The 25,865-nt window shown below is 48.0% G+C and overlaps 1 protein-coding gene across 4 annotated transcripts in view; it reads left to right on the top strand.

Annotated features, from left to right (window-relative positions):
* LOC111836971 (serine/threonine-protein phosphatase 2A 55 kDa regulatory subunit B beta isoform-like) overlaps positions 1 to 25,865 on the top strand; it is a 51,010-nt gene that overhangs the window by 22,242 nt on the left and 2,903 nt on the right. For 3 of the 4 annotated variants that reach the window (XM_023798696.2, XM_023798700.2, XM_023798697.2), the window contains exons 2-6: positions 18,437 to 18,534; positions 19,242 to 19,407; positions 20,229 to 20,341; positions 23,751 to 23,928; positions 24,948 to 25,112. In XM_023798696.2, the coding sequence (XP_023654464.1) occupies positions 18,437 to 18,534; positions 19,242 to 19,407; positions 20,229 to 20,341; positions 23,751 to 23,928; positions 24,948 to 25,112 (720 nt within the window). Of the gene's footprint in view, positions 1 to 16,316; positions 16,473 to 18,436; positions 18,535 to 19,241; positions 19,408 to 20,228; positions 20,342 to 23,750; positions 23,929 to 24,947; positions 25,113 to 25,865 lie in introns of those variants that run through there. The other variant, XM_023798698.2, reaches the window with a different exon arrangement.

Below are 25,865 nucleotides of genomic sequence, written 5' to 3'. Positions count from 1 at the left end.
GCCTTAGAGGAACTGAAAAAAAAATGGAAGGAGGAGACCTTTAAGGCTACCTGAAGATCTATGTTTTCATGTAAAAAAAAACAATTAATTAGGAATTAACGTGAGGCTGGGCTGTGTGGTGAATGTGAGCTACAGAGATTTGCTGTATGGGAACCCTGGAACATCTTTCACAGTTGGCTGTCCTTCACAAGTTCACAGGCAGCCCCACTTCCTGTGCAGGTGTCGGTCATATGATCTTTCATTTCCTGTGCCTCACCTCCTGGACAGACTGTTCAGGCAGAGGCCAGCAATCTTATGTCCCCATCTGAACTGCACGGGCTACACAGATTTAAAGCCTAAAAGTGACCCAATGAAGTTTTACATGAATCAAAAAAAGATGTTTAAGAAAGTGCGGGCGGTCTGTGACTCAGCATGTTAGGATACAGTGGCTGCGATCTCGGATTCATGTCCCCTGGGTGTCAATTATGGGGGGTTGTAACCCCTCCGATAATCAAAACCAGCCAATAAAATCCCCTGGACCCCCTTAAATAGGTGGACACCTCAACCCCCCCCCCCCCCATCCTCCATGCTCAACCCAAAGATATGCCCTTACCCAGTCAGCAGAGTGATGTCACCATTGGGCCCCTGAGCAGGGCCCCGAACCCCAATTGCGGTAGGGACTGGCTGACTCTACTTTCTCAAAAATGTATGTTGCCTCAGATAAGTGTCTGCTAAATTAATAACTGTAAATATAAAAAGCAAGTTATCAGTTTATTGTATACAACATGCTACATTTATTTGCAGAGTTCTAGGTCATTTTTAATGTGCCCTTCTGCCGTTCTGTAGTGTTTCACTCATCGTCAGTAGCTGTATTTTTACGAGCTTCCAGCAGGTTTGTGTTAAACTATTTAAAATATTTTTTTTCCCCTCTGAAACTCAGCCCTCTCCGTGGTGACTCTGCCAAACGGCCTGCCACGGGCTGAATGCTGCAGTTAATGCCAGTCAGAACCTGGCACAGTCTTCGTTCTGGCACTGGAAGAGAAGCTTGCATCAAAAATGACAAACGTGTGCGGCCTGTGAGAGTCTTAGCCCGAAGGTCTTTGCCGCGGAAATTAATCTACGTTCTGGATGATTGGGGGTGTGGCTTAAAGTATTGACACCGTAGTTTAAGGTAATACCTCCCTAAGTTTATATTCTTATGTTGAAGATTTGCTGCATAAAAACACAGACGGATGACCTTGTAGCAAAAAAATGTGGTTCAGCTGGTTATTACGCTCTTCCTGTGATCAGAAGGTCATTGGTTCATATCCCAAGGTTGGCAAAGGGATTTCGCGGTTTGACCCTAAACCCCCAAATTTCTCGAGGGACGCTTTGACCCTACTTAAAAAAAAATTAATCCCGCTTTGAAAGTGTCTTGTAAGTAAATAAAAAATGTAAAGTCATGGGTTTCGTCTGTTGTTTATTTAATATAGACAGGCACAGCATATGGTTAATGGTGCGTAGCTGGTTTGGAACTACTGGGTCGAGATCCAAGCTTAGATTATAACAGCATCAGCACTGCAGTGATGCTCATGCCCAGTGCTCTGGGGTACAGTAGCTAAAGTATGCATAGATCTATGCTAGATCAGCATGTTCCCATCCTCCAGCCTGCCTCATTCAAACCCGAAAGCCCCCAGCTCGCTGTGACGCGCTAGAACCTCAGGTTCTGTAAATGCGGTGAGTTTATCATCCAGCTGGGAAATAGCAGACCACAACTATGCCAGCCCGACCACGCCTTTACTTTTTCAGGCGGAATCGACATGTTTCTGTGCGAATGACCTCGATTCACCCAGTGACCCAGAGATGCGTGACACACCACCACCCCTGTTTGGGGACCACCCACAGTATCTCCTCTCCCATTGGCCCACCTCATCTCTGCATGAGATTAATAACAGAAGAGATATGTTTCCTGTCCGTTTCTTTCCCAAAGTAGCTACGGTTTGTTACTGTTTTCCTTAAAATGACGAAAAGAACCTGTAAGGAATGTTTCCGGAACATCTGGGCTCTGTGACATCGTACAGGCGATACTCACTGCCCCCAGAGCATGCTCAGAACCGACGGTACCCGGGCGGGAATGCATGTAAACATCACACAAAACAAATCATGCAAATCGCTGGCCCATCTAACGTCTCTGAGAGGCGTTTGTCTGCAGGTGTGAGGCACTCCGTGATGGGGGCTGTGAAAAAGGGTGTTAATGAATAAAATAATTATCCCCTTAGAATAATAATCATCTCCATTGTGTGACACAGGCACACACATCTGATTAATATGTGAAAAGCATTTGTTGGGCAGTATAAAGCCCTCATTTGTTTTGTTTTGTTTTTGTTGATCGCCACTGTCTGTGTCGTCTGTAGCTTTAAACGAAAGTTAGATTGTCGTTTAGGGAGATTCCTAACCCTCAGCTGAAGTCCCCTCAAATGTCGCTTCTGATTAAGGAAAAACCACGTCTATTTAAAGGAGCACAAGTTCTAGACATTCAGGTTTTGATGAGTCTTAAGTCAATTTTAGAACCAGTGGAAAAAATTTTTTTGAGTCACACTGGCAAAGCATTGTGGGAGAAGGTGTCCCTCTGGAGTGAATTAGAGGCTTAAGTTGCGGGTGTGCTGTCAAAGACGGAGTGCAGCACACACACGTAAATCTCGGCTGATCAGTTTAAGCGATGCTTTCTGAAGGGTTTATGCGGTTTTTCAGAACAGCCCAAGGGAAATTCCCACAAGATGGTACATTTTGTCATTTGTCACTTACGGTCAGCTTGCTGATTTAGATGATAAAATGCTTAGGTGGACAAACAAGACAATTTTCTTGCATTCCAGGGTTTCGTTTAGCCCCAGGATGGTGGTGGAGGGGGGGGGGGGACAGTGGGTGACAGAGGAGTGCTGCTACCTCCCACCTATAGATGGCGCACATTCTCTCCTGCTTATTGATCTCAAACCTACGGTGGATGAGAAAGCAGGTACCGTCTAGCATGTAGGCACCAAGCCTGTGACCTTTACGAAACTCTCAAAGTGCTTAAAAAAATGACTGTGTGGTATCTAGGGGCATTTCACATCCCCTTATCAAATCACATCTGCTCCTCACTTTAATTCCCGTGGCGTGGCGACGGCAGCTACTCATGAATATTAACGCTGATCCCAAAACACAGGGACCGATATGGGTGTGTCATTATGCTCCAAGTTCAATTACTTACGACGGTGGCTCAGGAAATTAAAACGGCAGGATTTAATTGCGAAAACAAATTAAACGCTGCCGCCACCTAAAAATAAAGGCCGGCGCTCCCAGTATGTGCAGAAATGGCGCGTTTATTGTGGCGCGGCCCGGAGCAGGGCGAATGCTAGGCGCGGCGGAGCCGCGGGAAGAAAATAAGCAGGGACGTTTATTTATGATCTGTCCAGATTTTGCCCTTGTAAGCGAGAACGGGCTGGAAAAACTGCAGACGTTTGTCTAAAAAGTTAAAGACGGATATTAAGATGGATTATTAAGTGTTACTGGAAGGCACAAACAACCTATATTCTGTTACGGAATATGCGGGGAAGGTTCCGGACCTTACACTCCATCACCTGAACCCACACACTTCAATGTAAGAGAAGAAGAAATGTGTGTGTGTGTGCATGTTTGTGTGTGTGTGAGGGGAGGTTATGTATATATTACAAAGTGGGGCCCCAAATGTCCCCACAATGTGATAAAAAAAACTCTTATTTTGATGTTGTGGGAGACATTTTTTTGGTCCCCACAAGGGGAAACTTTCATAAAAATCTCTGAATGCAATCAAAAAACTAAAAAAAACCAAAAGTCTTATATTTTGCTTGGTTATTTATAGTTAAGGTTAGGGCTGGGTAGGGGTTAAGGTTGTGATTGTTGGGATTAGGGTTTTACCCAAAGAAATGAATACAAATGTGTGTGCGTATGTATGTACATATATACGATGCACAATATACTGTATATTAATTTACTGTTTATAATCAATAATGTTATTTAAAGGAGTGGTACTACAGGAGCAGGCAGGAAAGCTGAGACTGAATTCGGTGGATTTTCGCCTGACTGGTGAGCGACGTACTCGCTTTATCTGCTAAACGCTCACAGTTCACAGGTTCTCAGCTTATCTCCGTCTCAGACACGCCCCGTGGGCTGTTCACTCTGCGTGAGCCTGTTCCTTTTTCATCTGCTAGCTTGTGTTTAAGCCTCAACATGCAAAGTGGCGACGCGCAGGCCGTAGCCCCCGGGAGGAGCGATTAATATGATTACCAATGGGCGTCTATCAACATCGGCATCTCCTTTGTCTGGCCTCGTTGTCATTTGCGATTGTAGCTTCTGATATCATGACTGGTTCAAGGGCATATACCAAATAAACCTATGGACTAGAGATAGGAGGAATACTGAAATAGCTAAAGACACCAGAGGCTTATTGACTGGTACTCAGACACCCAAATGGTGGAGATGTGATGTCAGTCTTGTAGGAGACGACCTGATTCAGCAAATGGAAGATCGCAGATACTGGGGTTTTTGCTTAGTCCCTGGGATACAGGCAGGGGCATAAATTGTAAACCCCCCCCCCCCCAATAATCAAAACCAGCCAGTACAACTCCCCCAGTAAACATGTCTCTGATAAATAGGTGGAGACCCCAACCTCCCCAATGTTCAAACCAAAGTTATGCCCTTGCATACAGGGATGCTTTGGCCAATCACAGAGGTCCTGATGGATCTGCCCCAGACTCCCCTGCTGGTGGAGATGGGGTGGGGTCAGTAACCAGAATATGGCAGCCTAAAGGTTTTGGGTCAGTTTAGGTCCGCTGGGTAGAATATCTGGATAGATTTGATTAGTTGCATCCTAAAACTGGTTTCAAATATAGGAAATCGATTCAAAAGCTTGTACTGATGTTTGGTGAGACGGGGGGGGGGGGGGGGGGGGGGTTGGCTCCGGCTGTACGGTGAGGTGGGAGCTGCAAGAAAAATAAGATTTAAGATGAAGAGCAGCTGCTCTTCCACATGTGCAGCGGGACTGTTGGAAAAACCCATGTTTACTAAAGCGGCGAGCAAAGCCTGGCAGCTTTCAGCCAGTTTTATATTTCGAATTCCGGCGGCCAGGAGGGACCTGGGGGAGGCGGAGGGACCTGCCTGCCCCCCCCATTGGAAAGGAGGTGGGCTCCTTTGGGATTTAAAGGAAAAGCCGGCGATGAAGACGGGCTGGCCAGCCGGATATATAAAGCCCAATCATAATTCCCGTCGGCTGGGGAAGCTGGCTGACCTAAAATCGGGATCCTCTTTTTTTCTCCATCTCTGCTCAGGCTGCTGGATCTGAAGGGCTTTAAAGTCTGAGCTTTCTGTATCCAACACCCTTTTAAGATGGCAGTGTCTCCCAGTGCTGTGGCCCTAATTGGGTAAGGGGTTATCTAAAAAAAAAAAAAAAAAATGGGTGGAATATTTGCTGCTGGAAACAGCTTCTTTATGGCTGTGCTCTCAGTCATAAATAGCCCCGTGTGAGAGCTTAAAAATGAACATCGTTTTTCATACCAGCCTGACAGTAGACCGTAAGGAAGTAAAATTTGCCTGTGTTACTGTGTGAGTGTGTCACACTGGATTTTTTTTCAGTGCGTGTCATGAAAATATGAAAACTAAACTGAGGTGTGTTTGTCCAACCAGCTGGGGTTAGGGTGTGTTCAAAATATCCAGGTTAACCTTTCTGATAACTGATTGGTCCATTCAATCTGTCAATCAGACACTCTCCCCTTTGTGATTGGTTCATCTCCCTTAATCTGAACTGCAGTTTTCTTCCTTAAATATTATTGACACGGCTTGAATCGTCAACCTTTCACACATTTACCAGCCATGTTGCCTGCACTGTATATGCATTTCTATTCTCGCAATTTAACATATTTATAGGCATTATGTGTAGCGTTTAGTGTTTGTGACTATGGATGCCAGTCCTATTTAAAGAATAGCTGTTAAATGGATTATTAAGTGATCAGAGGATATTGTCTGGCAGCCACACAGCACCTGTTAAGCCAACAGCATCTTTAAAGAATGGGAAGGGAAATTAGAAGATGATCACTAACTCTAGCGGCAGAAGGGTGCCAGTCGAGTGTGACCCATGTTTCCTGTGGGGGGTGGGGTCCGTCGACTCCGGAGCTTCCGGAAGCTTCTACTGGAGAGGGCCAGCAGAGTGGTGCTGGGGGGCGGTTATCCGTCTTCCTCCAGTCACCTGAAGGGGGCCACGACAAGCAGGTGGTGGAAGGTGGGCGTGACCTATTGGAGCGCCCTCCTCTGGTTACGGGCAGGAGAGCACATGGAGTGCCGTGCTTGTGTCCCTACGGTTGGGTCACCCCCAGAGTAGAGCAGCCATATTTGTGTGTGAGGTTCAGGTTCCCATTCACGGTGTCTCCTGCCTGTCGCTCCATCAAAAAGGTGTCTATCCCCTCTTACGATTCCCAGCGTGTTAATGAGACCCCAAAAATACAGGCTATAGGCACTTTCACACCATAGGAACCAGAACCTTTTTCCGGAACCAGGGACTTTTGTCATGTTCACTCCACAGGAACTTGGCTCGGTTGTAGTTCCTCAGAGACAGTTCCGGAACTGTGTTGTAGTACCTACTCCAGAGTAGATACTTTTCATTTGAACACAAACTACTGGGGAAACGCTTACACCTATAGCTTGCTGATTGGTTGCCGCTTACACCCATAGCTTGCTGAGTGGTTGGCGTTTACACCCACAGCTAGCTGATTGGTTGACCACAAGCACCAGCGTTAACTTGGAAGTCACATTGAAGTGCAGGGAAAAGAGATATAATTAGTGGAGCACAAATTGAGCAGGTGGAATTATTTTTGCACTTCAGTTACATTTAATGGATTGAAGTAGACGGTTCACCCAAGCCCAGAAGGGGATAGGGGACAGGAACACTGTCAAAATCGGAGGACAACCAAGACAGAGTCGCGTTCAGAGGTGAGAAAAAACCAGGGACCAAAGTTCTGTCCACAGCCAAACAGTCAGAAGTATTGAACCCCATGTAGAACTGAACTCATGCAGCTGTGTTGTAACTATTTGGCGTTTGGCCAAAACTGCAATCTGTGGCCACAACACCCCAGGACCCTAAAAGACTGCAGCCTTTTAGTCAGGCAGCCCCTGATCATGCTATTCCTGTCATCAAGCTCGTACTCCAAGCTCTCCTGCCGTATGAATGAGCAAATGAATGTTACATTTATATAGCGCTTTTCAAGACACCCGTAGTGCTTTACAGAACCAATAGGGAGCCACTTCAACCCCCACCACTGTGTAGCCCCCACCTGGATGATGCGATGGAGGCAGCCATTCTGCACCAGTACGCTCACCACACAGGAGAGAGTTCACCAGTTAGATACTGGGGATGAATAGGGGGCCAGATTTGATTGGCTCCCAGTGGACAAATTTAGCCAGGACATCGGGGTACCACCCCTACTCATCATAAAAGATCCCTGGACCTCAGTTTTACATCTCATCTGAAGGACAGCAATATTTTCACAGCGCAGTGTCCCCATCACTGCACTGGGATCCACACAGGGCCCATCCACCGGGTGGGCTAACCGGTTAGCCACCCCAACACCTCTTCCAGCAGCAACCTGGCTTTCCTGTTTGGTCTCCCGTCTAAGTTCTGGCCAGAACCAAACCTGCTTAGCTTCAGATGGATGGCCTAGTATGAACTGGCCACGTAATTCCAAATGGGCCTGGTCATCATCCGGCCCTGATGGCATCAGTCCAGGCAGTGGCCAACACTCAGAGTGGGCAGCTTATTGACGCTCCTGCACCTCCTCTGCGCCTCCCCTGGCCGCTGACGCAGGAGCAATGGGCTTCTGCAGGGAAGCGTTGTACCTCCTGCTCATGCACGCTGTCCTGGCACTGTCTGAACGACAGCGGAGCGGGATTACCCTAGCAACGGCGCAGCAGGGGGGGACGGGGGACGGGGGACACCCCCCCCCCACACACGCACGCAGGCTCATTAAGTGCTGCTTGTGCTGGTGTGCCATCTTTCCCTGGCACCTCCTCCCGGAAGCCCCTTACCGCCGAGGCTCGTTACAGGAGCCTGCTGCGAATACTCCCCACTCCCTGCGAGTCCCTGGCCCACCCCCGTCGCTCCACCCACCCCCCCATCGGAGACGGACCTGCTGTTCGGTCCCAGGCTACATGCCGATCGCCAGCTAGCAGGGACCCTGTTTAATATCTAAACCCGAAACTGCTGCACACAGTGCTAGGTGGCTAATTTCTTGTATTCCTGCGGTTCAGCCTGCCTGACAGTTGGCCTTGGTGTAGCGGCCGGTGTATCTGATGCGACTCGGGCACCGGCTCTGGTATTAATAGCCCGGAGACAGCCGCACAAATCATCGCTTCGTCCCGTACTCGGTCCGCACACCTACACACACTTTCAGCTCCAGAGGCACGAAGGTGAAAGAGGCCGTTTAGATCATGTGGCATTGAGCCTTAGGGAATAGCGGCCGTTTGCAGTAGCGTCATCAGACACCCGCTACAGAGATTAGGCCTTTGCGGAAGGTGTAACAGCACAGTCCTGACTGCGATATTTTTAGAAATTTCTTTAGAGAAATACCTGCCAAGGGGTCAATAAGACAAGATCAACTTTATTGATTGTGGAGGGAACCATCTGGTGTATAGAGCAGCAAAGTCCATAAAAAAACATGTAAAAACAAGCAGCAACAAGGTGACTTCTGATTCAGTTCTTGTGAAGGAGCTTCAAAGTTGGGTAGTTCCAGAACCATGGGCAGCTCCCAGTCCAATAGAACCACAGTGAAGGGGAATGGCATTGAGAACCTGCAACGCACAGTGTAAAACGCCAAGGAGCTCTAGAACCTAGAGCCTTCACGTGTTCCACCTGCATCGCTGAAAGCGATCGAATACGGTGCTGCTGCCTTCACGGAGACTTCAGCCTTGTTGTGGAGTTTAATTTTCCCGGAAAAATGAGCCTGGGCGAAGTACTCCGAGTCAGCAGTCTTCCTCCGTTCCCTCCATCACGTCATCCACTAGGTTTTTTTTCAGGACGCGTGCATCTTCTCATTCTTCATCCGGACCTGTGAAATCTCATCCAGACCGCATTCCCCGACCACTGGCTCTCTTGCTAGCTCTATTGTCCGGTCCAGTTGTTTTTATGATTGTATTTAAGATCGACGTTAGCGAATTTCTGCATGACACGCCGCTATCTGGTTTGAGGGCCATTATTACTGCAAACAAATGGGTTTTACGGTTTGCAATTAAACGCTGAGGTCTGTGCTGCTTTGGGAGTGATATTCTTAACCTGATAGGCTCACAAGAGATTAATTCATGAAGACAAAAGGTTTTAAAGCACCCGAGAGGAGAGTCTGGTTATTACAACAAAAAACAGCTTAGCTGGGTATAACCCTCACTGTCCAGGCTCTCATCCACCATCTGGAGAGCAGTTTCATATTCCCGGATGGTCTCGGGGTGAATTTAATGGCAGATCCCCTGAGAAGTGGGTTCCTTACCGTTATCCTCCCCTTGGCATTATTGCTAACGCCGTGGTTCTCTTCCTTTGGCTCTGCGTGTGAGCTTCCATTGATTTGATTTTAGAGGCTAATTTAATAGTCCCAGCTGTAGTTCACTCGGTCCCAAAACTAATAACGTGCCGATGGAAATTGCCCACTCTCGCTAGGAATTCGGCGGAAATGACAACGCGGATCACAGCGGTGGCCCCAAACGTGCCGCTACGACTTGCCAAACAGCCAGAACCCCGGGGTTTGCCTCTCCTTACTGGCCTCCTGATGTTTCCCGGCGGCATTTTAAACCACGTTCCACGGGGAGCCTTAAATCACAGTCGCTTGTCTGATGTCCTTTAGTGGCACAGGTACTGAATTCCTTCACCACAACCCTGGCCTGAACTTATGAAGGAAATTTTCCCGTTTCATTTTCTGTTGCCTTCAGATATCGCTTGAAGGGAATTTCTCTTAAGAATAACATTGTAGGTCATCCTATATCTCACTTTAATATCCTTGCTGCGCTCGTGCTAATTTTATCTGAGGCCTTTTTTGCCCCTGGCTCAGTACAAGCCATCGGAATCAGTCACTGGTGTCCCTGTAACTCTGAGCCCATATGGATTCCTCGTTCTCAGTCTCTCAAACTGTCCACTCTGATTCCGGTCACTGAATGATCCAATTGTGTGCCGTTCAAGGCTGGCGTGTTTATCAAAACCCAACTTGGGACTCCATAGATTTATGATTCCTATTGGAAGCAGATGTATATAGAATATAATTTGGTTCGAGGGACATCTTATTGCATTAGAATGCAGTAGTTCTCATGACGAACACACACTTTCAGCAAATTGCTACATGGATGCCATCTATATAGAAAATACTGCATAGTAAAATTTATTTAGCAAAATAGGATATCTAGCATGTGATTGGTTAGCATCCCATTCGTGGTTATTCCCCGTCTTGATTGGATTCGGGGATAGACTCCAGACCCCCGCGACCCTGAATTGGACAAGCGGGTAGAGAAGATGGATGGATGGATGGTTTAGAGGTTAGGGGACATACAGGCATGATTAACCTAAATGATGCATAGTCTCACGTATTCTAAAATGGATCCTGTTAGTGTGGTGTGTTCTGAGTGCCGTCTGGTGGGGGTGTGATCTGGGCCACGCTTGCTATCTTCTGACTCCTCATTCCCAGGAAGGCGTGGGCCGCGCTGGACCGGGAATCGCGGTCTGGTACACCGCTGTCGCCGAGCAGGGACTCGGACGGGAATGTGATGTAATCCGCGCCGAGCGGAATATGGGAACCCATCCGGGTCTGGAGCAGAGAGCCGCTGTTCAGATGGTCATTCTGTCCCACGTACTGTAACACCCCCCACTGCAGACGCATCGCTTCAGATCAGCCTTTTATTTTCAAATTAACGTCCATTTTGCAGAGCTCAGGTGAATTTTAGGCTTTCCTGGGACGGACCCAAACCTACGGATGGGGTCAGCAGGTAATGGCGGCCTTTGTCTCTGGATCCGTCGGAGAGCAGCTCATTCGGGCAGGAAGGGGGCACCGGGCCAGGTGGCAGTAGGGGCCTTATAGCCGCCAAACCCCCCTGCGTGACCAACGTGGTTAGTTCAGTCTGGCAAGCGTGTGGTTAATCCTCACTGCCAAGCAGAGAGGGGAAGCAGCCCCCCCCCCACCGGCACTAATACCCCCAGCTCCCAGTTTCACAGCCGCTTTGGAAAATGGGGGGGTCGTGGGGGGGTCATATGCCCTCTGGTCACATTTATCATTTTTAGGAAAATAATCTCAGAATCCGGAGCGCCGCAAAGCTCAAGAGGGTCTGTCATCTGGGTCATAAAATGTTGATTAAGTTGATGGTTTTTCTGAACCTGCCGTCGCATGTGCTAGGTTATATTCCATTTCTTCTGGAGCTTAATAGATGTGATTAGTTATTAATAATATACATTATTTACCCTCATGCCTCTCTCTAAAATTGCTGTAATAAAACAGGGTATTTATTATGCATGTGCACAGTGCACAAGCAGTCATCAGATGACCGATATTTGAAAAAATAATGCACGACATTGAATCGATTGTGCTAATAGAGGTTTTGCTGCTAACTCAACAAAAATTCCCTTTTATGTGGATACGGATTTTTTTTTTTTGCTGAAGGCGATAATGTGGCTCAAAATGAGCCCGAAACGCCTTTTTCAGCAATACGGGTCAGAGGCGGCTGGTCCAATGAGGTCAAGGACGTAGGACCTAATGTTTTTGAGATTAGGTTATAAAATAAGTAACCTTGAAGTAACTCATTATTTAAAAATTTATTGTCACTCCAGTGGAAGTCCACTGTAAGACCATCTTGAAACTGCCATCTTTTCTTTCTAGATGTGGCGTTCGGTGTGTTATCTGGTGGAATTCAGGTGAATTTTAGCCTTTTTTTTACGAACACTAATGCTGAATTATTTAAAATAAATTTTAGCCGACACTGATTAATGTCGGTGCGCGGATCTTCAGCCTGTCGCCGAAGCTGCCGCGCTAATCCGCGTTTAACCCGAAGCGTGCGGTAGCGGGCGGCTTTGAAGCGGCCGCGATCTTTACAGAACCGCCGCCGGCGCGTGTGACAAAGGCGGGATTTGCGCTGCCGTTTAAGCCGATTGCATCACTTGGGTGTCGGCCTCCCGGTCCGAGAGCAGGCAAAGTGCAAACGCGGGGCGTAATTATACCACCAGCTGCTCCGCAAAAGGTTTTTTCCCCTGCTTTTCACCCACGTCTGATGCAAGACACCTTTTTAAATCGCTTTGCAAGTAGGTGTGAGGCTGTTGCAACAAAACGTTCGCGCTGACGGCTGCAGGTCTGTTATGGGGAGCTGCGCGCGCTCTTACCTGCTGCACCGCAAAGCCCTGCAACGTCACGCGCGTGGTCCCCGTCTCGGGTCGAGTTCTGCTGCATAAGGTGCACAGCAAAGCGGCTCTGTGCCTTAGGATGACAGAGCAGCCCTGGAAGGTAGACGGGCCTGGATTTCATCATCCGGGATTCTGCCCCCCTGGTGCGTGGAATTCAGCAAGGGCCTCGAACCCAGTTCCCCATGACGCTTCCGTGACTTAATTTGCAGTTCCGCTGCCACTTCCCTCCTCCTGTCCCGCCCACGCTACCTGCCTATTGGCCGGCAGAATCACTGACCCGGCTGTCCTATTTTAACCACTCTTGTGGTGTCTGGCAGCTAATTGACCCACTTTCTCAAACCGGCTGCTCTTAGCTCACCTCCCCACCCCCCCTCCAGACTGTCAGTGGGGCTCTTGTGCCGGCCAGCCCACCTGTGCGTCCCGATTGCTATTTGCTGGCTAACGGGCCCTTCGTCCTGCTCGGGACGACGCTGGATTTTAGCAGTGAGGTCACAGGCTGTCTCGCCATCGCATTTCCTGCTGCAGCGTGTTAAAGCTGCATTAAATCTGCTGATAGGTTTTGGAGCCAAAAACATTCCTTCTGTGTGTGTGTGTGTGTGTGTGTGTGTGCGCTGAAAATGCACATTTCGGGGAGATTCCTGTAAGAAACACACTTTTCATCATAGCAATTTTTGATGATAGCTGGAAAAAAAATTGGTAACACTTAAGTCATATATAATGCACTATAGGTACTTTCATAATGCATTATAATGTTCGGTACAAGAATTAAGGATGCATTGTACTGCAATATGAAGATATCTGTAGTGCTGTAGCGATATCTATAGATGAGAGATTCATAATGCATAGTGACCATGGCTATAATGTGTTATGTCTTTTTATAAATATTTATAGCTATGTTTATAATGCTTTATGAATGCATTATAATGTGTTATAAATGTCTTTATAGATTGTTATACGCATGGCATTCATAGAAAGTGTTCCCAAACAACATTTTTTTGGAACCAATATCTTTGATTTTTTTCCCCCCTCACTGTTACCACACAGGAGTGAAAATCACCCAAATTATAGTGAATAAATTCGCACGCGAGACGTGCACAGTGCTTTTATTCTAGCCACTCTTCAGATTAGCCTCGCCATGGCAACGCGACCTAGACGGCAGGGGGGAAGGGGGGGGTCTTTTATAGTGACGTCCTATTGCCTGAATATTCTGGCCTCATATCACACTGCATGACATGTATATTGTCAGTGTAATTTTACTGGAAATTGATTTGTCCCTCGCCTTGAATCGGGTATCGTCACTCCCTGTATTCTATTATTTTTCCCCTATTGCTTATATTATATTTACTGTGCTTGCAGGTATCCAATCTCCCGCACGATCGGCAGCAGGCAGTGTGATTGTCTCACAGCGATGGCTTGTTCTCTCTCATACATGTTTAATATGAGGGTGAGGGGTACTGGAGAGGAGGGTAGTGACAAGATGTGTGGATCCTGAACTCCACAAGATTGAACAAGATTACCATCAGGTCAGGGTTACTACACTTTGATATCAAACCCTGACCTTTGACCCCTGTAATTCATGTGTGGCTGACGGGGAGATTTAAAGACCCTTGTTGCCTTTAGATTCAAACCTTATCTGCAGAAATGTAAGGTCATACAAATACGTACGTCTACAGGAACCGCAGTACTACCGGACCGGACAGAAGTTCCAGTCCTGGTCATCAGCTTTGTCATCCCCGCTGCAGTAGTGGTACAGTCCATCCGCCATGCACTCTGCTTAATGCACGGATGGGCCACCTCTGCCTTTAAGGGTGTCCGTCGTCAGCAGGAAATTATTGATGCATCCTCTGATAGCGAAGCAATTTCTTCCACTTCTGGTATCAGATCCAAACCCACCAGGCTCATAATCCTCGGTACACATAGCCCAGCTTGCGATGACGAGAGATTGCCTGCACTCAACGTCAGAACTGTTGGGTGTGACCGCAGTCACCTTGATGAGCTGTACAGACGAATCTCAATATGCACCCGATTAGCACAAAGGTCAGAGCAGAGGTTGAAGACTTCATTTATGAAAGCAGGATCGATTGAACGCAATATGCGCAGGATGTGGAACGGTGATACGAAGAAAGAAATATTTTAAAGGCGGTAAGTGGGTGTGTCTACCTGCTCTCTGACAGAATCTCGCAAGCTCGTGTGCTGTTCTTCATACGGTCACTTAGCATGCCACTATGTACCCTTAAAACAATTCTGTTCAGTGTTTATTCCAGTTTTTTTGGTTGTTTATTCTTGTATACGGTTATTAGGCGTTGGAGCCTTATATCTTATTTGTTCATACCATCCACGCATTGTACCGCAGTATACTGTATTTTGACGGTATTTTCAAAAGCAACGCTGGTTCAGTATTTTAAGATCTTGGCAGTAAGTGAGGGAGGTGTCCCCTACACAAACAATTCCAAGTTTTCAAAATGCCCCAGTATACCCAAAATACCGCGGCATTACCGTAATATCCCCCCAATGGTTTTTTCATCCAGATTCTTCTAATAATAAACGCGAAGTGTTACAAAAACAAAATTTGCATACACGCTCACTTTGGATCTAATTGTTATTGTTGTTTTTAACGCAAAACAAAAAGAGGTTTAAATTCAGATTCAGTGGGGAGTTGGAGCCACGCATTAACGTGATGCTGAGTCTGCGTTCTCTGTGGCTAATCCCCTGAGGTGTGTAACGCGATGCCTGGCCTGAACTGCCGGCAGCGACCGTGTCTGTTGTCTGGGTGACCTGGCCGTGTGGGCCGGAGACCTGTGCCATGGTAATGTGGCTGTGATACTGCAGTGTGCCCCCCCCCCCCTATCAGACGACTCGTCAAAAGCCCGATATGCAAACTCTTTGGTAGAATATGGATGCAATTGGCATATTTTACAGGAAACGCGACCCGCATCGCTCTGGATAGCGTGCACCCTCCTGATTGTGATGCAGATCTGCGATTTCGAATGCGACGCGGTGGTGCCGTGCGCGACTCCGATGAGGCCCGCATCTGGGCTCTCCGTTAAAGCTGACGCCATTGTGTAGGAGTCGAGGATAAACACCCTACGACAGGCTGAACGGGACATAAAAGCTGCCTTTCACGACGGCGGGGGGAGAGTTTGCTAAGCGGTACCATTGTCAGCGTTGCACTGTGGCAAACCGTGGTCGACATCGCAGAAACAAACAAGCGGGCTTTGTGTTTCTCCGTGTGCTTGTTTTGCAAAGCTGTGTTTGTGACATCAGCCGCAGGTAATGACCTAAGATCCCAAGCTGAGACACAGTTTGTGTGTAGGGGCAAAGTGTCACGGGGTTACCCCTGGCATTGGGATTCTGAGAACAAATACGATTTCAGGTAGAAGCCATCTTATTTAACGTAATACAACTCCGAGGAATCAACACCAGTCAGTGTATTTTTTTTGTGGAGTTTTAGTGTAATCTCTAAATTTCCAGTACTAAATTTTGCACCGAGCGGGGAAAAAAAAAAACACAATGTGATATCATGTCTTCAGAAAGGGTACGAACAACATTCTCCGTCAAATGTCGCTCCTCTTGGCCGAGGAGGGGGTCGTCATGGAAACCGATTTTTAAAATTCTTTCAGCAGCTTTAAGCCTATGGAGGTGCATATGGGTAAAAATAACAATAACAATACTAACATCTCCCCTGTCCTCCTCCTCTCTCACCCTGCCTCTCTCACCGCATCGCCTCCTTTGGACGTACCTCCCCAGACGTGAGATGGGAATGTTATCTGTGGAGTCGTTATTGCGTGTTTGCTGGTGGGGGGGCAGGCTTTAATTCCAATCGTTTTGAAGGGGAGACCCTCTCCGCATTCGAGCGCGCTCTCGGATCCCGTCGCTCGCTCAGCCGCATCCGTTCGCAGGGAGGTGTCCGATCCGGGGGCGGGGGGGGGGGGGGGGGCAGGCTCTCGACGATAACCCGCCTACGGACGTCGAGGCTGGTCGCCGGGGCGATGCATCTCTGCCCATTTCTCCGAAGATTAGCCAGCGGGAATCGCTAAGGGAACAGCGAAACAGATGCATCTCTTTGACGAGGACAAAGAGAAATGCGTGAAAGGTAGGCATTCCTGCAGAGGGCTCTCTGCGCGCCCGATGCTCACGGTCTGAATTCAGAGAGTTGGGTGACAGAAGGATGCTCTCAGTTTCTATGGTACCGCTTCATTGCGATGCCGTTATGTAGAGAGGTTCTCGACCCGCATTTGTGGCTTGTGTCTTTCATGGGCTTCCTATAAACGCACCACCGAGGCGCAGATGGGATTCCTCCTTTTGCGATATCACTTCCTTTGGAATAATGGGCACTGTCCATTTTAATATACGAATCTTGTACATTTACGTGCTGATCTCCGAACCAACGCGGGACACTTGTTTTCCATTTAACGTGCACGCATCAGCCAAGTCGATTGGTCTTATGGAGAAAGTTGATTTCTGCTACGTTTTACCCGACGTAGAGCGATTAGTCTTTAGGAGACTGGAGGCATTTGCCTGAAGGCAAATCTGCTTGTTTATGCCAGAGATCTGTCAGGGAGTGAGTCACTCTCAGCCTTCGGAATGCTGCATTATTCTCTCTTTTTTTCCACGTATCTGTTGCATAAATTAAATCCGAGTTTGCCCCAGTTTTGGCCTCGTCGGTAGGTGGCGGGGGGGTAACAGGCTCACTGATGAACTCACCCACCGCTGCCATTGGTGACCGCGATCATGTGACTTCCCCTGATTCCGCAGATCTAGGCTAGTAGCTCGACACCCTGCTGGTTTGCAGCAAAACATCAGGGAGGGGAAGCCAAATGGGCTCCAGCGAGCCGGTGCGTCAGAGTGGACCGGGACACGGCTGATTCTGGATCAGGTCGTCCGCTCTGTGCCAGTTTAACAGCGATACCATAACCTCCACCTGCGATTTTATGTCTGTTCGTTTATCCAGCTATGTATATTCATGCAGGCCTGTAGCCAGAGACAAATTTGATGGGGCCTCTGGCAACCCTAACGATTAGGTCCCCCCTCATAAGTTATGCCATTCGGTGGGGGGGGGGGGGGTCCTAACCCAAAATTTTACTACCTGTCTACATACCTGTATACATGGTATGTGAAATATGAAATTATTTCTATACCTCTGAATCTGCAAGCCCAATTGATCTCTCAGCTGTTCGAACGTATCGAACGCTGTGATATAAAACTCCAGCATCTGACCGGTGAAACGATATGTTGCTTTTTTTTTTTGTAACTGTTTGATCCTGCCCATTACAGTTAGCCATGCCTTGTATAAGGAGCGTAGCTGGAATCAGGGCCGGGGGGGGAGTAGAAGTGGGTGCAGGGATTTGCATACCAATGAAACGATGACAGGAAGCTTCTGAAGGTTGCTTTGTTGTCGAGTGGATGATGGGTAAACGTGGCGAGCGGCGGATCGCGGATCGTCACGCGGCGGCCGCCATCGTCTCTTTGACAGATAGCCCTTGACACCCGTGTAGGGAATCCTGTAAAAGCCACTTCAATGGCTGCTGTCCGTTCTCTTTTTTTCCCCCCGACTATCCCGATGCCGCGTGAAGCGCCCTGAAACAGTAATTCTTACGACCTTTCATTATCCTCACTCGGCCCTTTGTTGCCGTGTCTCACTCAGTTGCTACCCTCCGACCGGCAATCAGGAGCCGATGTGGGTCTCCAGGCTATTCGCCCGATGCCTTTGTGTGTGTAGCGGTAGGATCCTCCAAGGTCTGGACAGTAGCCTACACTGCACTTTCTTACGAGGGTTGGTGTGTGGCTCAGTGCCCTGACCCGTCCTGAAGTAGGAAGGTTGTCGGTTCAGATCCCAGGTTCAGAAAAATGGTCCTTTGGGCCATTGAGTGAGTCCTTCAACCCCCAGATGCTATTCGGAGGGTCTGCTCTCTGTCATCAAGACGAATGTACGTCGCCTCGGATGGAACCGTCTGATAAATAAATAAAACGTAAATGCTTGAGTGACTCAGCTTCTGTGCCTTTCCCAAAAGAAACTGAACGATCTGTCTGTGCCCCCCCCCCTCCTCAAATTTACAGCTGACATCATCTCCACTGTTGAGTTCAACTCGACTGGGGAGCTCCTGGCTACGGGGGACAAAGGCGGGCGGGTCGTGGTGTTCCAGCGAGAGCAAGAAGTAAGAGCTCGCCGCTCGCTCCTCCAGCGTCCCGTTTCAGGTCATGCCGGCGTGAGCTGGGTGCAGGAACAGGACGTTATGTTCTGGGGGGGGGGGGGGGGTTAGATTTGGGTTCAGGCTCCGCCTTCAGGCAGCCTTGGAAGCTCTTTGAAGTTCCATTTAGGAAACGGTATGAAAGAACATGACACCCCCTGAATATGTAGTTTGATTGAGGCACAGCCTCTGTGTCGGGGCTTAACCACCCCCCCCCCCCAAACCCACCCCCCCCAATGCTTTGATGCCCAAGTGTGATGTCTGTTAATCCACATCCATCCGAGCAAGCCCCCCCGTCTCTCCCCTCCCCCAGCCAAGAGAGGAGCCACCTCCTCCTTTGATGCTTATTTTGTCCTTCTCCTCTAAGCTGATGCCCCCACTGGTTTGATCCCAGCTCATTATGTCACCCAGTACATTTGCCCCCTTGCTTCAGGCTACACAAAGCCAGCTCTGCCTTTGAGCTCAGCCTCAGTATGGCTCCTGTTCCCCAACCCGGTCCGTGGGGACCCCCAGCCGGTCCACGTTTTGTACCCTACCGGGAGCTGGGAGGGAGCAAAGACATGGACTGGCTGGGGGTCGCCGAGGATCATCTTGGGCATCCCACTCATCAGCACCCTGCTTCACCAGCCTCGCTGGACCGGCTGCCTTCTGATCTCTCCTCCCTCTGTCTGCAGAGTAAGAGCCAGCCGCACCGGAGAGGCGAGTACAACGTCTACAGCACCTTCCAGAGCCACGAGCCGGAGTTCGACTACCTGAAGAGCCTGGAGATTGAGGAGAAGATCAACAAGATCCGATGGCTGCCACAGCAGAACGCGGCCTACTTCCTGCTCTCCACCAACGGTGCGACCGGCTCTGCTCCTCGCCTTTGGGCCGATTCACTGTTTGGCGGCTGGTATCAGGGGCGTAGGAACCGGGCGGAATAGGGGGGGACATGAAATCCGAATATTTAATTCAGCTTCATTCATCCCCCCAACAAATAGACAATAAGTTGTGTCCTCCCCAATATCAAACACGCTCCTAAGCCATCGGTTAGTATCCTTAACAATAAACTTAAAGTATTAAAAAAAATTATTAGTAAACAAATAATATACCATAATGAAATAAAAAAACAACTAAACGAAAACTATAAATGCGATTTCCGTAACTGACTAAAAAAAAATAAAAACAAACGTCAAATATTTTCCATTTCTGTTTTTAATACTATTTAGCTAAAGTAATAATTGAAGTATCTTTTATTACTACTAATAATACCTGGAAAATGTTTTGCTGTTGCTCCCCCCAGCTCCCTGCCAAACAGTCCACATTTTTGTGAGATAATGTGGGTGCATGTAAACTGAGGCAGTGTTTCTCAATCCGGTCCTCGGGGTCGGGGAGATGTTTACGCTCGCGATCGCTACAGCGCCCGAAAGCGTGGCTGCATGCACGCTGCCGTCGCCCGGCATCAGTATAAAGTATCGTACGGTACATCGATAGCCTGGGAACGGATCATAATTCAAAGTTGACTACTGAATGTGCATCGCACATCGAAATATCGTAAGTCGATTAAAGCAACGAAAATCTGTTAAAAAACTAAATAGAAATGCATCTGTAAAATAAGAACTAATTGAAAAAACAAACCAGGTGTGGTGCTCATGGGAAATGGTGACTGCTGCTTCATGCAGATAAGACGGTGAAACTGTGGAAGATCAGCGAACGGGACAAGAGACCGGAGGGCTACAACCTGAAGGATGAGGACGGCAGGATGCGGGACCCGGCCACCATCACGACCTTGCGGGTGAGGGGGCGGGGCTTGTTACTGTAGCTCGTATTTGAATGCAGGCACGTTAAAATGCCTCCTTTCGCATAACTGCGCTTGTCCTCCGTTGAGGCATACACACACAGCTCAACGAGCTTCCAATCACAGGCACAGAAGATTTAACACACTGAATCACACAATGCCCAGCCAAAATTCAACATACTTGGCAGAAATCATCTGCCTTTCCCTTAATCCTTCCCCTGCTCGGCATTCATCGTCGCTGACGCGGCCGAGTTATCTGTCACCCGCCGGGGTCAGGGGACGGACTTGCACGTGGACGTATGCGGCAGTGTGGGACGTAGAGAACATCCAGGTCACCTGGCAGAGCTGCTCTACAAGCAGTTTCCACATCACTGCAGTCTCGACTTTTGCTTAGGTCGTCTTTCAGAGGCACTCTGGGAAATTGATGGGCACTGCATTGTGTTAGTAAATCACTGCTTACATTTATAGCCACATTTGAGTGCCCCCCCCCCCCCCCCAGTCATAAACTTCATTTTCGCTGATTTTCGGGAATCTTTAAAATGAAGGGACTGTCTGTAACTGTGCCTGAATGTGAGCTGAAATATATAGTACTGCACCAAAGTCTTAGGCAGTCAGAGAAACTGAGGTTTACATGGTCATTAAATTGTGTCTCTCAAATTGTGTCAGTTTAGCCATTTCAAAACTCTTCCTAAAGTCTAAACTCTAGCATTTGCAGCAACTACCTGATACACCCATTTTATTTTTTACATGAATACTGCCTTACCTTTGACTAACCAATACCTCGCCGAGTTATTTAAGTAATTAAGGCAAATTTCTCCACCAGCTCAATTATTTAATAATCAAATACACGGATTGGCTGAGGAGGAATGCAGTGGTGAGATTTGGGAACTATTTCCAGCAAGATATCAGAAACTTTCTGGAGAAAATTCTTGTTTACTTTTTATTGTACTGCTGTTACTGTATATTCCCTAATGTTAAATTGTGTGTTTTTCCAGGCCAGATAAACAGCCTTAAATTGTCCTCGTTTATAGGAATTGTATATATAGTATTGTATCGGATTTTTGTATATGAAACCAAAAGCCCATGTCTTTCCCAGTCCGGTCCTCGGGAACCCACAGACGGTCCACGTTTTACTTCCTCCCAGCGGACTGCAGATCCCGAGGACCAGACTGGGAAGGACTGGTCTAAGGAACAGCAGATTTCTGTTGCGCATTAAACATTGAAAAGGTTTCCGTCAAACCCCCTAAAATGTCCTGACGGCGACAGCAGCGCCGCGGCAGTAACACAGCTGCTGCAGTTTAGCATGGGGGGGGGTTCTGAAACATCCCATCATGCAAACAAGCTGTCAGAGCCCCAGCGGGGTTACGGCACCACCTGTATGTGCTGGGGGGGGGGGGCTGTGTTGATGGGACCATCAGCTGTGTTGGCTGGAATGCACTGTGTGAGGCAGTAGTGGGCCTGCCTGTGCTCTCTGCCTGCTCCCCCTATGGATAGCGGGACAGACTGCGTTCCCTCGACCGGCCAGATTTGTGTTAAATCCCATGGAAATATGACTGTACTGCAGCTACAGGACCATAAATCACCCCCCAACGCCCAGACCATGTAATAAGGGGGCTGTGAGAAGTATTCCCTCCCTGATGCTGTGCCAGGTGAATCACCCCTTGTACCCACTGTCCAGGGGTGTGGGTCACGGGGGTCCTGGCCCCAGCTGAAAGCTGATTGGCCCCCACCCCTGTCACTCACTGATTTTAAAATAATTATTGGCTAACGATAAAGTTGGCCCATCCGTTGGTACTATATGGCCCCACCTTATAAAAATCCTAGAATAGCCCCAATTCTCGTCCAAGACAAAGTGAAATTAGCTAGCTAGGTCTAACGGGGTTTCCAGCATTGTTGTGGTGTCACGATTTGCTGTGTCCGCACACGCTTTCTTGCTCTTGCTTTTTTCGTCGTCCTTCACCAGAACTAATCTTTTTTAATTAATGGAACGAATCGTCGCCTCGTAAGCGAACACGGTAAACGCGGCACTTACACTGGGGGACGTCGGAGGGATCGGGCCAGCTAAATTCGCCAGCAAATGTGTGAAATCAGCCCTTTTCTTTAAAAGCGTTTCATTGGGCGAAACCCGGACAGGAGATAACGACGCATTTGAATACCGTGCGGCTGTTGCGTTATCTCCGCAATGGGTGAAAGGACTTATTGCTTTTTTCACACGACGCAATGCTGATCACACATCTCAGTGCGGCCTCCCCCCCCCCCAAGGCATTTATTAGCCCCCACACGTTCCATCTGCCTCACTTGGGCAGAATGGAGAATCGGACTGTCAGCAGAATCTGCATATTAATCCCACCTGCTAATTAACGCCACTATAGCGCCGCTGAAATCTTAATTAACACCGTTTAAATCACTGCGCCCTCAATTAAAATAGGTTGTTCTGCTTTAATGAGTGATGGGCAGTAACTGAACTTGAATGTGTGATTATGGCGGTGGGGGGGGGGGGCATTAGTTTTAAGCCAAATCGGCTTCTGCATCAAGGCGTAGATCTACGAAGATGAAGATATTCAGTGCCGATACAGAATTTACGCTGCAGTATATGTTTTTATATCTGCGCGCGGATATCTTTTCCAACCAGCGTCACCTACTGATTAAGTCGACACCATCATAAATTCATATTGTGTGATGGTTGATTGGGCCTCAAAATGTTAATTTGGATCAACAAACTGCAGAATAAATTACTTCCAGGCAGCTGGGAAAGTCTTTCGGCCTCTGAAAGGACTTTGACTTCAAGCAATGTGGCAAAAAAAGCCATTAGAGCCTCTTCTTTCCATCCATGGTATTTCCATCACTTGTCCCGCAGGCGAGCGATAAATTGGGAGAATCACGTCGTATTTATTTGCCTAAAAGAAACAACAGCTGTCGCAAAAAGGATCCATTCGGTATAATTAGAAATACAGGGTGAGTTCGCTCAGTCAAAATCTTAAAGAACGCGAATCCGCGTCATGCTGCAGGTTCGCTTGCAAAGTGTTGAAGCATAATGGCTCTAATCACTGTCTCTAGCTCTAATCACGTCAGCGACGGTCTCCAGCTGCTCCGTAAAGAGAGACAGCGTCTGCGCTCCTAACCCAGTGGGGCATTTAAGGCAAAATATGCAATTAAGGTGAGAGCGTGAGGCAGGTCAGACAGCTCACAGCAGAGGGTGCCGGAGGGTGCTTTAATAACCACTCCCACCTGTGGTTACCCCTTGCAGCAATGCATCGTCCAGGATTTTTTACCGTGATGCGTGATTAGCAGTACCGAGAAAGCGAGGAAAGGCCGGCCAATCGTGGACGAGCATCTCTCAAGGCAGCCAATCACCAGCTGGCAGCTTACCAATCGAAAACTCTGATGGATCTGGCCTGCCTTGCAGGTTCCGATACTACGGCCCATGGATCTCATGGTGGAGGCCACACCTCGGCGGATCTTCTCCAATGGACACACCTACCACGTAAACTCCATCTCCGTCAACAGCGACTATGAGACATACATGTCCACGGACGACCTTCGGATAAACCTCTGGAACTTGGAGATCACCAACAGGAGCTTCAGTATCCTTCCCCGAGTCCGACGATTATATCTCAGGAACATAAACAAGCCTTTAAGATCCTCCGACGCTTTTGTAAACAGAAGCAAGATTACGATATCTAATCTGACAGTTACACAGAGCAGTTAGTTTGGTCAGAAAATGTGCTGTCAGATACTGGCTTTAATGTTACAAAACGAGTCAAACTTCTCACAGAGCAAAGTCAAATAAAGCACATGTGCCTTTGAAATTAAATAATTTACAGTTTTTTTTTGTTAACCATTGGGGCTTTTGGTTCATTGTGACTTCACGAATAATAAATAGCTTGTACATCTTTCACACAATTGCACTGTGAAATATGAAGAGACTATTGTTTCACTGCTATTACGTGGCTCGGTGATAAGTGTAAATTAATGGGAAAGGCTTTCAGCTAAGCTCATATCATAGCAGATTGCTATTGATTTTTCACATTTGGAGATGTGCAGAGCAGCTTTTTAATCGCTGAGCCTTGCCGTCAGCATGTTCGGCGGTCATCGTTTAGCCATCTCCAATTACTCGGTGACAGGCACCACTAGCGGCACGATTCATTTCTGATCCTGCCCTGTAGGGGGCGCCATATTCTTTTCATGTCATCTCATTATGAATAGCCATCCCTCTCATCCAGCATAAGGCTCCATGGACTAGGCCATATGATTCACTTCTCATCCCTCCCTGTAGGGGGCGCCAAATTCTTTTCATGTGATCTTTTTATGAATAGCCATCTCTATCACCGAGGATAAGGCACCATGGACTCACAGGCTCTGTGATTCACTTCCCATCCCTCTCTCTAGGGGGCGCCATATTCTTTCCATTTATAGAGCCATCTTCTTGCATGGATTGATCTACTTACATTCACCCGGCATACGGCATCATGGGCTCATGGTGCCTCATCATTCACTTCTCATCCTTCCCTGTAGGGGGCGCTGTGTTCCGACAATGTCTTGTTCCCCATCAGCACATGTTCCGAGCTGCTCGTATTTGTCCCTGAGCCTGAACTTCTCCCAGACATCGTGGACATCAAGCCGGCCAACATGGAGGAGCTGACGGAGGTTATCACAGCAGCGGAGTTTCACCCAAATCAGTGCAACACCTTCGTCTACAGCAGCAGCAAGGGCTCCATCCGGCTGTGTGACATGCGGGCGGCCGCCCTGTGTGACAATCACTCAAAATGTGAGTACAGCCTACTTCCGTGGACTTGCATTCGCATTCGCTACTGGGACCATCAAACGCAAGTCAATTGGGGTTCATCTCTGTATTGTAGCATCACTGAAAGAGGATAGAAGGATGTATTTTGATTTCGTAGGTTTGCAATACAATGGAGACGACCCCTTATGAAGATGAAATACACTGATATGTAAATCACTGTAAGAAATGTATGCACTCACACACCAGGATCCACCCTGGGGGGAATCATCCTCAGGGTCTTCATTATACTCCCTGAGATTTACTAGCATATGATAACACAGGGGCGTGATCGCATTTTCTGGTTCATTAAAACACATCGGCTTCTGTACATGTACCGTAAATTTGCGGGGGTGGTTCTCTGTTTCGGGACCATGCTATTTAGGTCAGAGAGAACATCCCTCTAGATGCTGTAGAGCCTTTGGGCAAAGATTCTCTTTGGCTGTTTCAAAATCCCTTGTAGAATCCCAGCCCCCAAAAAGATTCTAGAGCCAACCTGAAAGTGTAACCTGTAGGCAAGGTTCCCCCCCAAAGTCCTTGGAATTGTTGCTATTAGCTGTGAGGGGGTCAGTAGACAATAGCCATGGCCCCCTGCCTACAGTGTACCTGCAGTAACACTGGGGCTCAGCTGCTGTGGTGTAGGTTTTAAAAAATATATATTATGGGATGTTTAACAAGCCTCGGAAGAATACCATTTTGATTTACTATTATTTTTGCTATATAAATTATATATAGTTACAC

This window comes from Paramormyrops kingsleyae, chromosome 24 (assembly GCF_048594095.1).
Source record: "Paramormyrops kingsleyae isolate MSU_618 chromosome 24, PKINGS_0.4, whole genome shotgun sequence".
Taxonomy (NCBI): domain Eukaryota; kingdom Metazoa; phylum Chordata; class Actinopteri; order Osteoglossiformes; family Mormyridae; genus Paramormyrops; species Paramormyrops kingsleyae.
The sequence above is the reverse complement of the archived record's forward strand: the minus strand, read 5'-3'. Positions and strand labels throughout refer to the sequence as shown.